At 41.9% G+C, this 14763-nt stretch overlaps 1 protein-coding gene across 21 annotated transcripts in view; it reads left to right on the top strand.

Annotated features, from left to right (window-relative positions):
• otofa (otoferlin a) overlaps positions 1-14763 on the top strand; it is a 62770-nt gene that overhangs the window by 39284 nt on the left and 8723 nt on the right. For 11 of the 21 annotated variants that reach the window (XM_058613630.1, XM_058613639.1, XM_058613637.1 and 8 more), the window contains exons 9-33: positions 895-1026; positions 3085-3147; positions 3521-3605; positions 4023-4182; positions 4424-4610; positions 5129-5315; positions 6043-6266; positions 7428-7536; positions 7676-7862; positions 7957-8077; positions 8356-8456; positions 8842-8932; positions 9343-9459; positions 9544-9696; positions 9825-10017; positions 10331-10455; positions 10556-10690; positions 11334-11495; positions 12152-12223; positions 12389-12508; positions 12597-12758; positions 12840-13002; positions 13798-13964; positions 14424-14453; positions 14592-14726. In XM_058613630.1, the coding sequence (XP_058469613.1) occupies positions 895-1026; positions 3085-3147; positions 3521-3605; positions 4023-4182; positions 4424-4610; positions 5129-5315; positions 6043-6266; positions 7428-7536; positions 7676-7862; positions 7957-8077; positions 8356-8456; positions 8842-8932; positions 9343-9459; positions 9544-9696; positions 9825-10017; positions 10331-10455; positions 10556-10690; positions 11334-11495; positions 12152-12223; positions 12389-12508; positions 12597-12758; positions 12840-13002; positions 13798-13964; positions 14424-14453; positions 14592-14726 (3381 nt within the window). The remainder of the gene's footprint in view (positions 1-894; positions 1027-3084; positions 3148-3520; positions 3606-4022; positions 4183-4423; positions 4611-5128; positions 5316-6042; positions 6267-7427; positions 7537-7675; positions 7863-7956; positions 8078-8355; positions 8457-8841; positions 8933-9342; positions 9460-9543; positions 9697-9824; positions 10018-10330; positions 10456-10555; positions 10691-11333; positions 11496-12151; positions 12224-12388; positions 12509-12596; positions 12759-12839; positions 13003-13797; positions 13965-14423; positions 14454-14591; positions 14727-14763) is intronic. The other 10 variants (XM_058613647.1, XM_058613633.1, XM_058613649.1 and 7 more) reach the window with 5 other exon arrangements.

Below are 14763 nucleotides of genomic sequence, written 5' to 3'. Positions count from 1 at the left end.
CATCATTGTCAATGCCCTTTGATGTATTATTATTATTATCAGATAAAGTTGAAGAAGATGAGTGAGATTAAAATTTGACATTTCTTATTGAAGAAGAGCCGAAACCAGCGGTTGAGATCATTAAGTCGGCAGCAAAGTAGACTCGCTTTTCCTTAGAGTTCTATTTGCAACTAGAGGAGTCGCCCCCTGGTGGCTAACTGCTTCTTCTGTCCTATTTACAGTTTACGGTGTTAGCGTACCGTTGTACACTCTATATCTGCAGGGTAATGATGTATAACACATAATCATATAGCAAAAGGAAGGAAAAAATACCGAAAGTGTATCTTCAATGTCCAAACAAATAATTCAGTGTATTACTGACGGATAAAAGTCTCTTTTCGATTTTGGAGGAAGTCACTTATTCTCCCTCTTGCTGAGACAAGATCAATAACACACTTATACTTTAGTGTTAAGCACTGGGCTGGAGCCTGCAAGCGATTAGCTTAGCTTATCATTGAGACTGGGAGCTGGTGGAAATTGCTATCGTGGCTTTCTTTTTTTTATTTTTTTTTTTTAAATCCACCACCCAGCATCTTTATAACTCACGAATTAACATATTGGATTCTGTAATCTCACACTAACTCTTTCTTCAAAAAGTGAAGACGCGTGAACTGTTGCTTAGTCTGAGCTCCCTGAAAACCACAATATCATTTGGCCATTCATAACGTGTAGAGATGTCGCTGCTGACTCACTTCTACCATGAGTTTGTGTTCACTAATTTCACATAAACATGCTCTGTTTTCTATATATAACCGAGGCTACTTTAATAGTGTAATGACTGCTGGTTGACTCACTCGTTCGTTGACTTGTTTTGACCGTCAGTCAGATCCGATGTGCTAACGTCTCTCTCTTCAGATCAGCATCACAATCATCGAGGCTCGGCAGCTCATAGGCCTCAACATGGACCCTGTGGTGTGTGTGGAGGTTGGCGATGACAAGAAGTACACGTCGATGAAGGAGTCCACCAACTGCCCGTACTACAATGAGGTGAGACTTTCCAAAAATTCATTCGTGATGAATACATCATTTATGCAAGAATATTTTTTTTTTCCTAATGTATCATCTTTAAATCTGTAATCTTGTAATCTATCTATTCTTTTCTAAATTCACTTTTTTTTTTTTTGGTCTATAAAGTGTCAAAAAGAGAGAAAAATATTGAATGGTGTTTTCCAAACCTCTGTCTGACATAATTAAATATATTCAGTTCATATATTCACGGAGCAGCAAAGAAACCTGAAAAGGAAAGAAAATTACATTTAATCAAATCAATAATGAAGCAGATTTGGAATAGATTTAAATAATGAAAACAAACAAAATAAAATCCAATGTACACTGTACAAAAGCACAGAAAAGTGACCGTGTTCTTTAAAATAATCCCACATTTGACTCCATAACTCTGCAGCAGTAATAACAGTTTGACTGTTATGTGATTATGTGATTCATAGAATTATCAGCCGACGTGTAGCCCCTCTGGCAGATGAAATGTTCCTGGGCAGCACAGGGATCTCTCTCGTTGTTAGTCAGCCTTAGTGGGATCCATGCAGACGTCAGCCTCAGGGCCATTTTCTGCAGGGAGTGAAGTGGCAGTCTGTCTGCTATCGATTTGTTCTCTTTGTCTCAAAATCCCCCCCCCCCCGTGGTTAGGGAAAAAGTGGGAACCAGAATAAACGAGATAAAAGTCCAATAGGCTCTTTGTCCTCACACTGAGACGCCGATAGTTCAGGATTCTTTCGGGGTCTGATAAATACAAATGAATGGCTTGTTAGTGCCTGAGGCTGCAAGGCATACTAGTTACTTCTTTCTATTCAGGTTAGAACGAGAAGGAACTTGTTATAAGAAAGAAGTGACTGACATGAATATCTACAGCCACATGCTGACTATATATTTAAAAAAATTAAAGTACACATACACAAGTTTCCTCCTTTTCACTCTGTTTCAGTTTGCATTTGAAATGACCAGTTCTTCATTAGAAGCAAAGTCAGGTGACTTGACTCGAGTCTGACTTAAGCCACACATTCGAGGACTTGACTTAGACTTGACAAAAATGACTCGAAATAACATGTGGAATATTAACATTTTCTCAAATATTGAGGAGTTAACATTACAATTTGACTTCTGGAAAAACACGGGAAAGCATTGGGTCTCTGCTTTTGCGGCATTGCGTGCAAACCTGGCAACCGAGCGACACCAACAACACAATGTGAAATTCCATTTGACACTTCAAATCCCACAAAAGAAGGTTGGTTGCTATTTTAATCCAAATTTCAATAGTTGGTTATGATTAGTGTGCGAAACGTGCCTTTTTTTGTCTTATATTTGAAATGGTTTAATGTAAGTCAGTATTCTTTACATTTTAGACTCTGTGGTTTTATTTATTTTCATTTTATTGATGTCATAATTCAGTTGTGTGGGACCATGACTCAGTCCTTACATGTTTTCTTGGCAGATAAAGCTCTAGCATTTCAAAATGACTGCCCTTTTTAACATCTTTACATGTGGAATATCTGAGAAATCATCTTCATCTTCTACATCCATGCGACTCGACTTGTAACTTGGTTGATTTAAAGCAGGGACTCGACGTGACTCGCTCGATTCTCGCAAGAATGACTTGGTTGAGACTTGCGCGTAGTCTGTGTGACTTACTCCCATCTATTAGTAATTATATTAAATATAAACACACCAAAAGCACTTTGATGAAGATGGAAAAATCTCTCAGTCTCTCATTTTTGCCCTGAATGGGCTGGAGCTATATCTGTTTAAAGTTCTTCTGTTTGGTTTTTTTTCCTCTGCACATTATCAAATAAACCTCACACTGCCCTACAAAGCCAGCTGATCCCCTGTGAGGCCGATGTGTTGAATGAAACGTATGACATTTCCATTCACTGCCTCACATCCTCACTTGAACTCTGCATTTCGTTTTTTTTTTCTAGAAACGATTGTTTTGGCTTATTTATTTATTTGTTCACTCCCACAGCTCTTGTGTTTTCTAATGAAGTGGAGGTCAGAGACTCTATTGTAACGGACAAACTTTTTCTCCCCCCGCAGTATTTTGTCTTTGACTTCCACGTCCCCCCCGACGTCATGTTTGACAAGATCATCAAGCTTTCTGTGAGTAATGTGCAACGCAGGATAAACAGACCCCTCTTCTTCACGTTTGAGTGTTTTAATATAAAGACTGATAATATATTTCATTAACGAGGACTCATGCTTGAGCAGTTTGATATGAAACTGAAAGTGATGTGCGTTTGTGGGAAAAAGAGTGTTTTTATCGTCCTGTGAGATGGAAAGCCATAAAAGAATAAGGCAACTTATTGCATTAATGAGGTGAATTATTGATCCCTCAGAGCCACTGGTTGTGTTAAATGTAAAAGGAAAGATATAAAAAGATATTAAGCAGCTTAAGTATGATTTATGATGATATCCTTTTATACAGTGATTGCTTCGGAATGTGTATTTTATTCTCTGTTCTCTGCGTTCTTAGGTGATTCACTCGAAAAATCTTCTCCGGAGTGGGACCTTGGTGGGAACTTTTAAGATGGATGTCGGAACTGTTTACTCTCAGCCCGGTAAACAACAAGCCGGAGTTTCGTGATGAGAATATTATCATATTATCATATCATAGGCAATAACGTTACATGTGCACGTGGCTTTGGATTTGTCTTTTTTAAAGTTCATTGAAAAGGTACAGTGTGGAGCGACATCTATTGGTGAAGCATCTGAATATCTCTGACTTCACTGTTTATAAAACAACATCTGCGCCTGATGTAAACATGAAAACAACGATTCATATATTCAAGTCATAGCGTACTCAAAAAACATGAAAAAATGTATTATTTTTGTATTCAATTTCACCTAATCTTACACAGTGGGCCTTAGAATGAAATGATGGATTTCACATTTTTGTTATTATGTTCTTACGAACTGGACTAAACTGGATAAACAATAAAAAAAAAAACTGCTCTTTTCCTCCTAATTATTGACAGAACACCAGTTCTACCACAAGTGGGCCATCCTGTCGGATCCAAATGACATCACGGCCGGATGCAAGGGATATATAAAGTGTGACATCGCCGTGGTTGGAAAGGGTGACAACATCAAGACTCCACACAAGGCCAACGAGACCGATGAGGACGACTTAGAGGGGTAATGAACCGTCAGTGATCGGACGGCATCCATTTGTGAAAGATTTGAACTTTCTTTCTGTTTTCTTTCAACTTTACTTGACATATATAGTATATATATGGGTGTAACGGTAGACTATAAGTGGACATTTGAACGACACTGAATTAAAATGAGTTCTTTTCTGGTAAAAAATGGTTGTGTTTGGTAGGTGATACAAATCCCTATCTCCCAATGATAGTTACTTTTGTCTCGTGTCTTCCAGGAACCTCTTGCTCCCAGAGGGAATCCCCGCAGAGAGGCAGTGGGCGAGGTTTTACGTCAAGATCTACCGAGCCGAGGGACTTCCCAAGATGAACACCAGCTTAATGGCAAATGTGAAAAAGGCCATCATAGGAGAGAACAGAGACCTGGTGGACCCGTATGTTCAAGTGCAATACGCCGGGCAGAAGGTAAGTCCCTCCACGTCTTGCATTCCGCTGCTATTCATTGCTACGTCTACCAGCTGTTATTACTCCCTCAGGTGTGAGAACTCCTCTTTTAGGACCTCGTTTTAGTACAGAATATATGTGGGTAAATATACTGGTTTTAATACTGGCTTATTATCGAGAAACAGAAACCATTGTTTACTTTTAATTTAACTCATTTAAAACGATTCAACTCTTGGTTTAAATTATTCAATAAGATCAGGTACCCGAAGGTTTAGAAGCACTGATTTAATTCATTTTTACTGTTAATCTAATATAATCACTGACACTCCTCTTTAATATGAACTTATCCTGAATAAATTAAGTAATTCACATTAAATCCTGACATCTCCCAGTTTGCTGCAGGTCAGATTTGAGGTAGTATACCCACTCTAACGTTAAGGCAGTATCAGTAACGATCACATAACTGAGCGCCACAGTATTTATTGTTACTTTCCAGCACTATAGAAGCTCAGTGTTATTCCTTTATCGTGTGTCCCCAGGGGAAGACTTCGGTTCAGAAGAGCAGTTATGAACCAATCTGGAACGAGCAGGTCGTCTTCACTGAGCTCTTCCCTCCACTCTGCAAACGCCTGAAGGTCCAGATCCGCGACTCGGATAAGGTCAACGACGTTGCCATAGGAACCCACTTTATTGACTTGCGCAAGATATCCAATGATGGTGATAAAGGTGGGTCAAGCATGCGGGGGGCAGCAGTTTGTCTTTTCGCCACTGATTAGCTGCCGGGGCACCATCATTAGTCAGGAGTTAACTTGTTAATATTTTACTGTATGTTGTAATTAGCAGAGCCAGATGTGAATCAAACCTCGTGACCCGGCTGACCTCGTGATAATAGCCGTACCAATGTAATTTAACGGCATTCAAATTGACTTATAATCTAGACATAAATGATCACGATGCACAGAGAAGATTCTGTTTTCAAATGAATAAACGGTGACATTCGTGAGTTTTGAGCTCCATGTTTGTGGATAATATTATAGTGTATGTATATTATTGCCTATTATACTATGACCTTTGCTGAATACAGTTCTTATATACAGTACAATAACATTTCAACAATCTATCTGCTGTAATAATGAGGAGAAAAGAGTGGAAATTAAAGTGTACAGCACGAAGTTGTACAAACTAAATGACCTAAGGAGAAGTTCTGCTGCGAATGGGTGAAATTACTTTCTCTAACTTGTATTGGCACAGCTGGCTCTGATGAAAAGTCAGGCAAGATTTTGAAGTAGTAACAAATCATAAGGACTGAAATATTGACTCAAAATCCCCAGAAGGAATTTGAATGGCATTTAATTCCGTGCATTTATCCGAACAAACCCTACTTTGTTTATTTTTTCTTTTTGTGTTTATTACCTCGCCGTCTCCTTCTCGTACTCGCGGTGCCATTTCCCAGGGTTCCTGCCCACCTTCGGCCCAGCGTGGGTCAACATGTATGGCTCCACGCGTCAGTACACACTGATGGACGAGCACCAGGACCTGAACGACGGACTCGGGGAAGGCGTGTCCTTCAGAGCGCGGCTCCTGCTCTCCATCGCCGTGGAGATCCTCGACATCAGCTCGCCCGAGATCCTCTGCTCCACGGACGTTCAGGTGGAGATGGTTTCCAACATCTCAGAGGTGAGAAGACCCGAGTGATTGAAAAAGAAAAGAAAATAGTTTTCATGTTGAACAGCTGTTATCTTTGACCTGTGAACACAGGGTCATTTGACCTTTTCTCACCTTCCTGACCTTACAATAAACAGTGCACCGGCATATGTTCAGGTTAACTGCTCTCCAGGGAAATCAGGAACGTCAGATGTCATGCTTCAGGGCAAGTTTGCCGGCAATTCAATTGAGGCTCCCGGCTGTTTAGTGTGCAAAAGTCTCCCCCAGGATTCTCAGTCATTAATGGCAGCATTGGTGCGTGCACTTGTCAGATACTTTTTTTATTTGGAGGCGTTAGATTACCGATTTCAATAAATCCATGCAAATAAAGTATGTAAATTTGCTCCATCGCTTCTTGTCACTGTTTATTTATCACACTCAGTAAGGTGTGTGAGTGAATAATTCCCCCGAGAAGTGAATTTTTTGTCTGGTGTCCAAATTTCTCCTGGTTCTTGGTGAATATATTCCTTTGAAACCAGACTTTAGATGGTACAGATTAAGGTCATGCATTTATATTGTATTTTCAGCAACCAGGCCACGATATGATCTTCTCGCTGCTCTCAGCTTTTTATATGAAATTTAAGTTTAAAGGAGGGGCTTCAGTCGTCTCTCTGATGCTGGCCCTGAAGGTAAACTCATTTTGGGTTAAGGAAATTCTCATTCCCTTAATATGATAATGTTCCCAGTTATAGCTTAAGGTTTTAAGAACGGCAACAAACTTCTCTTTTTAATTATAGATATGGTGCTCCTGACATCACTCGTACTAAAAATCTGTTCAAATGCAGATTCACATAGTAGTTTGTTAGAGAGTCAAACTCTCCCGTGACGATGTAAAACCTAACGTATGGATATTTACTTAATAATTAATAACACATGCTGCATCTGAGCCAGGTTTGGAAAGTGTTTTTGAGAGACTGCTCCAAATAGAACCAATTGTTAAAGTCAGATTAATGTATTTTTTTAATAACAATCAAATAAATGATTAAATGTGTGGCATGCTGAACTAATTAGCTCAGTAAATCAGAGACTGCTTATGAATAGCGGGAGTATACGCTCTGTATAAGGAGCTTCTACATTTATTGTTCCGTAGACACAGACAATAAAATCTTCCATTTTTTCCTCTCACTCCATCAGAGCGCCACGGGTAAAATGGAAGAGTTCTTCGTCTTCGGTTCCTTCCTGGAGGCCACCATGATCGACAGGAAGATTGGTGACAAACCGATAAGTTTTGAAATCACAATAGGTAAACACAAGACGATGTTTTTAACCCTTTAAAATTCACCTCTACTCTGTTAGGTTGCAGTAAAACAATCCATTGCGAGACTGAAATAGTGGTTTACTGCAACTACCTGAACGTCCCGAAATTGTCTACCTTCTGACAGGTAACTATGGCAACCAGATAGACGGCGTAAACAAGCCCTCGTCGGTGAGGAGGAAGAAGAAAGACGCGGAGAACGAAGAGGAGGAGAGCGAGCTCATCCAGAACTCCAGCGAGGACGAGGCGGAGGAGGACGCGGACCTCGTCTCCGTGTCCACCACCCCACCGATGAAGCCCGTCATCACCGACAGGTCAGAAACCAAATGGTGTTTTGCAGTTATAGGTAATTACTAATAATTAGCTGTAATAGGAAGGCAGTCAGTCATTTTGTTTTTACTTAAACAGGAATTACTTCCATCTTCCCTACTTTGAAAAGAAGCCCTGCATCTACATCAAAAGCTGGTGGCAGGACCAAAGACGACGGCTCTACAACTCCAACATGATGGATAAGATTGCTGACAAGCTGGTCAGTGTGCACATTTGTTTCCAGTGACAGCTGTAGAGGCGTTAAACCTGATGTGCTGCGTCATCAACAAATGAATCTGATGATAAATGATAGCAGTCACTCATGATAATAAAACGTACAGGAGCTTTAGCTGCTTTTATTGCCTCCACTGCTGGGTGCAAACAAAAGGTATTTGGTATTTGCGAAAGACGCTGTGTGGCTATAAATCACCTTGAAGCAACTAACTAACAACTTGTTTTATGCTAAGTTCCGGTTTGTTTGTGTGTGTTTTTCTGCAGGAGGAGGGTTTGAACGATGTGCAGGAGGTCATTAAGACGGAGAAAGCCTTCCCAGAGCGCAGGCTCAGGGGCGTGCTGGAGGAGCTGAGCGTTGGTTGCAGGCGAGCTACTTAATAATATTCACTGTCAAGGTCTTTTATCATAACTGACGATGAGACTAAGGCAGAGATTTTCCTCTGTACAGTGGGAGTTGTAAAATAGCAGTGAGGGCCAAATAATTGTGATGGCTTTTCATTGAAAGCTTCTTTCACTTAAGAGATGCGAGCTGAAAGAGCTGAGTGTCCCTAAAACTGAGTCACTGCAGTTGTCATGGTGAAAGAATCACAGAACAGCAGTGTCCCCTTTTTTTATGCGCTGTTTTGGGAAACTGTTAGTGAGTTCTCATTTCAGTGATTGTATGTATGATGACAGAAGATCAACGTAAAACATTAGCGATTTTTAAAGAACTTTTGTGTTTCACGCTTTATATTCTCTGGTCATTTGCAGCCGCTTTGTGACCCTGGCTAACAAGGACATAGGCCAGTCAGGCAGAACCAAACTGGATCGGGAACGACTCAAGTCCTGCATGAGGGAAATGGTAGGATTCGTTTTTCACAAATAAGGCGGAGAAAGGAGAGGTCGAAGGAACCGTGGGGAAATAAAAGGGAAAGAGGAGAAGAAAGCATCAAATGCTGTTTCTCAGAGTCCCCAAACACTGTTGTAGTAAAAGCTGACAGGAGCTTATATATATATATATATATATATATATATGCAGATAATTTCATACATTCACAATGCTAACTCATTTAACTATGCCAGAAAAAGAGTAAAAGAAACAGTTGTAATACAATGATAACAACAAATAACCCTAACTATGTTACAAAATATCTGTTGCAAACTGAAATACCTGGAAAAGTGTTGGATGCATGAACAAGCTCCTGAATATACAGTAGGCACAGAATACTGTATGTGTGTGAAGCTCCTTATCACTGACCTCTGCTCCTTCAGGACAGCATGGGTCAGCAGGCCAAGCAGATCCGGACCCAGGTGAAGAAGAACACCGTCCGGGACAAGCTCAAGCTGGCGCAGAACTTCCTGCAGAAGCTCCGCTTCCTCGCGGATGAGGTAGATACACTTAAACGATGCACCGTATGATACCAATACAAACTTCAGCGGTCTTACCGTACGTCTGCTGTCTTCTATGTCCAGCCTCAGCACAGTATCCCGGATGTTTTCGTGTGGATGATGAGCAACCACAAGCGCATCGCGTATGCCCGCATTCCCTCCAAGGACATCCTGTACTCCATGGTGGATGAAGAAACTGGCAAAGACTGCAGTAAAGTCAAAGCCGTCTTCCTCAAGGTATGATCATACTCGTACCCTTTGCTGTCACTGAGAAGAGACGAGTCATTAGAGGGTGGAAATCAATTGAATTGATCGACTATTCAAAGCTTCAATTATTGAGTCCTGTTTCTGTTCTGTGTCCACAGCTGCCCGGTAAGAAGGGCTTCGGTCCCGCAGGCTGGACCGTTCAGGCTAAGCTGGAGCTGTATCTGTGGCTGGGCCTCAATAAGCAAAGAAAGGACTTCCTCAGCGGTCTGCCAAATGGTTTTGAAGAAATGAAATCTGCTAAAGCTGGCCTCAGTCTCCACACCATGCCTCCTGTCAGCCTTGTTTACAACAGTGAGTACTGCCATCACCTACATGAGACCGTTTAAATACACCTGGAGAGCTGATTCAGTCTGAGTGACAGTATATGGCACACTAAAGATACTACACCGGGAATTGATGAGCCGTTAAAGTTCACTGCCATTTAGTAGAAACTAGGAAGTTTTAAGTGTGCTTTTACTTTAATGTGTATTATGCATGAGTCTCTTTAATGCTCTGGGTTTTCTATTTGTTGAAAAATGAAATATTAAATACTGGCTTACTCACACAGACAGAGGCGCGCTGTAACGTTGTGGTGTACTTTTCTAACTTCATGTGTACCCCACAGTGAAGCAGGTGTTTCAGCTGCGAGCACACATGTACCAGGCCCGCAGCCTGTTTGCCGCCGACAGCAGTGGACTCTCGGATCCCTTCGCTCGGGTCTTCTTCTCCACACACAGCCAGGTCACTGAGGTGAGACCAATCAATGTGTGTGTGTATACTCTCATTACGTCCAACACTCACCGTACAGTGAACAACAAATCTCTTTGTATGGGTTTGCTGTGTTCTCCAGGTCCTCGGCGAAACTCTGTGTCCCACCTGGGACCAGCTGCTGGTGTTTGACGACGTGGAGCTGTTCGGAGAGGCCAGCGAGCTGAGGGACGACCCGCCGATCATCGTGGTCGAGATCTACGACCAGGACACTGTGGTAGGATCCTGTGCCACGCAAATGAATGAAGGCAACATTAGAGAAAGTGTTGGGAGAAAAAAAACAACTAAAAGTGCTTTGCTTCTCTATCCCTCGTCTCCTGTCCACCTTTGTCTCACTCATCCATCCATGTCCGTCTCATTAACGCTGACTCGCTCATGCTTTCCTGCTGACTAATTAGAGTGTGAATCTATAAGTATTTCGACGCCTGTGTGAATTAGAAGCTTTAATAACTACTTTTGGCTGTCTTGGCGTGAGATGTGTGGTTCATATAGCTGCTAATGAGCTCGGGAGAAGTTTAGGAATAGTTCCTCCACAACTTTCCCCCTCATGTCTTATATAACAATGATTTCCTCTGTGGCAGGAAAGGTGGCACTAACAGTGATGCAGTGGAGAAAAAAGTACTTCAATATACTTGATTGAAAGGGTTAGGGTTACGAGTGCCTCTCTTTGACTCCCCTCTTTTGTTGTAGTAGGAACAAATACTTAAAAAAAATCACTTATTTGTTAAGAGAAAATTCGATTTTTCTTCTTTTTTATATTTAAACCACGCATCATGCCCCTCTCACTCTCTCGTGTCCCACCTCCCTTCCCTTGTCCCCCTGACTGTCTCAAACGCCTGCTGTCACAATGTGGTGTTCAGGGCAAGGCAGAGTTCATCGGTCGGACCTTCGCGAAGCCCACCATCAAGATGTGTGAGGAGCACTACGGCCCCCCGAGGTTCCCGCCGCAGCTGGAGTACTACCAGGTTTACAGAGGCAACAGCACCGCTGGGGAACTGCTGGCCGCCTTCGAGCTGCTGCAGGTACAAGACGCAAGAACATACTCACATGTACTTTCATAAAGTAAAATAAATCAAACATATACTTTAGATATTGTGCTAACACTTTACATTACAGTACAGTAACCACATGGTCATTCTAGGAAGGTTTCTAGTAGAGGATGGGTTAAATGCAAAGAAAGCAAGGAAGACCATATTTTTTATGATGCAATTTCCAGCTTAGCAATAACAGTGGTTGGTAATGATAATGTAATACCATGATATAATACCATAAATATAAATAATAATAATGATTGATAAATACCATGTTGTAAAGTTAAAACATATCATCCCATATGTCCAACACACATTTTCCATAGTTACAATCAAGTTATTGGTAATTACAGCAGTATAAGCTGGTATTACCATTATAGTACCTCCCCATTACGTAATTATTACAATACTAATACCATATTGTTACTGTACTGTGATGTAAATTGTTGCCAGTTTCAAAAAGATCTCTCTCTCTCTCCTTTTATAGCTAATCTGCTTCCTTCGTCACTTAACCCACACGCTCCTCTCTCGCTTCTGCTTTACCCTCGCTCCACATTTCTCTCGCTCTGTTGTGTGACCATTTCCCTTCACGTGCTCTACCACCATCACATCTATTCCCTCCCTGCGTCTCCTCCTGCCTCCTACAGATTCCTTTCAATATGGAGGAGATAAGGCGAGCTCTCATCGCCGTCCATAACTTTGCTGTACCTCAAATCAAGGTGCTCTTTTCATTCTCCTCTCATCCCTAAGTGCGTCTTATTCTGTGACTTCTCTACTGCAGTAACTCTCTCTTACCCTCTTCCGCCATGACATTAAACTTTCACTTTTTCTGCATTTCCTGGAGCTGTGACAACCTGGAATTATGAGATTCTCCTCCCTTATAGATTGGTCAAGGAGGCAGAGCTGACCTTCCTCCCCTTGAGGGGCCGACAGACTCTGAGCACGGGCCCATTATCGCTGTGCCGTTGGGCATCCGGCCTGTCCTGAGCCGCTACCGCATTGAGGTAACCCTGTGACAAGGGACTCTTTGTCTTTTCACCTCTAAAATATTATCTCTCCTCACTGGTAGGCCGCTGTTTTTCTCCGGTTCAGGTTTTGTTCTGGGGGTTACGAGACCTGAAGAGGATTAACTTGGCGCAGGTGGATCGGCCCCGCGTGGACATAGAATGTGCAGGTAAAGGCGTCCAATCTGCTCTCATCCAAAACTACAAGAAAAACCCAAACTTCAGCACCCTGGTCAAGTGGTTTGAAGTGGTGAGTACGACGATTAAAAAGTCATATTTTAGATGTAACAGCCACATTGTTGTAGTAAAACTTACCTTATTCTGTCGTCAGGACCTGCCAGAAAATGAGCTCCTGCACCCTCCTCTCAACATCCGGGTGGTGGACTGCCGGGCATTTGGCCGCTACATCCTGGTGGGGTCACACGCCGTCACCACCCTGAGACGTTTCATCTACAGCACCCCAGATAAAACATCCAACAACTGGGCCACTGCAGGTGCCGACACTCACTGGAAATAGTCAATTCTGTGTCGCCTTTCTCCTGAATGTATTTTGGAGGAAACAAATACACAGTAAATAGTTTATGACAGACGCCTACAGCATTAGCTGTGTTTGGAGAAGATTGTTTTTTGCAGCCAGGCGAAAAAAAACTGCAAAAATAAGTAAAGTAAATTTAGCATTTACAGAAATTACACACAAACATCCCTTTTACTTTTAGCTGGAAAAAGCTGTGCTTTTTTTAATCTTTTTTATCTACTATAATTCTTGACCATTAAAACAATGGGTAATATCTGCACATTGTCTATGGATCATACATTTAATCTTCTTTTATTGTTCAGATTTTTAATCGTGAAATATAAACTGAACATAATATTGGTAGAATACAATCTGTATTTCGTTTTCCTCTTTGTCAGTGCGAGACCTGCAGGTTCCTATCAAACCATGAGCAAAACAATGTTTGCAAATAACTTATAGTTTAACCTTTCCAAATGCCAGCTGGTTGAACATCCATAAAGGTTTGGATCATTAAAAGATGCAGAATGTCAAAAGAGGTTAAAACAAACTTTTACTCTTTCACTTTTTTTTATATTTCTGACCCAGCTCTCTGCTCACTAAAGAGTGGATTTCATTCCCTTTTTTTTAACCTTGCTAATTTCTCTGCTTGCTTTTCCACTTTCCACTCCATCCTCCCTCCACCTGTCCTCTCTTCCTCTCTTCCATGTCACCGGCTGTTCTCTCTGCTCCTTCCTCCTGCCGCCATCCCTTTAACCTTCCGGCCTCGCTCCTCCAGCTAAGCTAATGAACGGCTACATGGTCCTTACAAATGGCGGCTCCCAGCCTCGCTCCTCACCCAGCCTTTCCTCCCGCACCCCCTCTCACCCCACAGGTGACATCATAGTGAACATGGACACGGAGCCTCTGGTTCGCAAGATGGACACAGTCGTCAAGTTAGATGCCGTAAGCTCGTCTTTTACACTATACATAATGTACTGTAAAGCACTGTGTGTTTATATAGACTCTCTTGTCACTTTATGATGTAAACAGAACACCTAATGCAGTGTCTACTGGGGTCCAGTTACTGTTGCCTTTCTATTATTATTTCAAACTAGTTTATGTTATTCTTCTCTGGCATGAACAAGGAATTTTCCATTTTTTTAATTATTTTCACATTTTTGGACTATTCTCCCTGGAAAACTTCTGGTTAATATGTGAAAAATATCTAATAAGATCCGCTTGCTGAAGCTTGGTTCGTGCAGCTGAACAGGTATTAAAGTGGCCGGTGAGTGCATGCAGATGCTGGGAGCAGCAGCATTGCTTTATTTTTTACCCTGTCTCTTGACACGTGTCACCCCTACCTGCATCGTCCACTGCGTCTAACTACCCTTGTGTTGTTTTGTGTAACGCCTGCCGTCATAGACGTCCGACACCGTCGTCAAAGTTGACATGGTACGTATAAGCAACGTTCGGCAGCGAATGCATGTGCTTACGTCGCTCGTGGCTCAGGGAGAATATGAATGAACCGGAGCTACGTCAGATCACTCACAAGCGTCTGACCGTTTTTTTTTTGTTGTTTTTTTTCAACAGACTGAGGAGGAGAGTGACAAGAAGAAGAAAAAGAAGAAGAAGAAGAAAGGAGAAGTCGAGGAAGAGGAAGAGACAGACGAGCGAATGCTCGACTGGTGGTCCAAATATTTCGCCTCCATAGAGACACTGAAGGGGGTTTGTGTAGTCGACCCAGGACTCTTCCTCACTTAAG

This window comes from Solea solea, chromosome 17 (assembly GCF_958295425.1).
Source record: "Solea solea chromosome 17, fSolSol10.1, whole genome shotgun sequence".
Taxonomy (NCBI): Eukaryota; Metazoa; Chordata; class Actinopteri; order Pleuronectiformes; family Soleidae; genus Solea; species Solea solea.
This window is presented reverse-complemented; position numbering and strand designations above follow the sequence as displayed.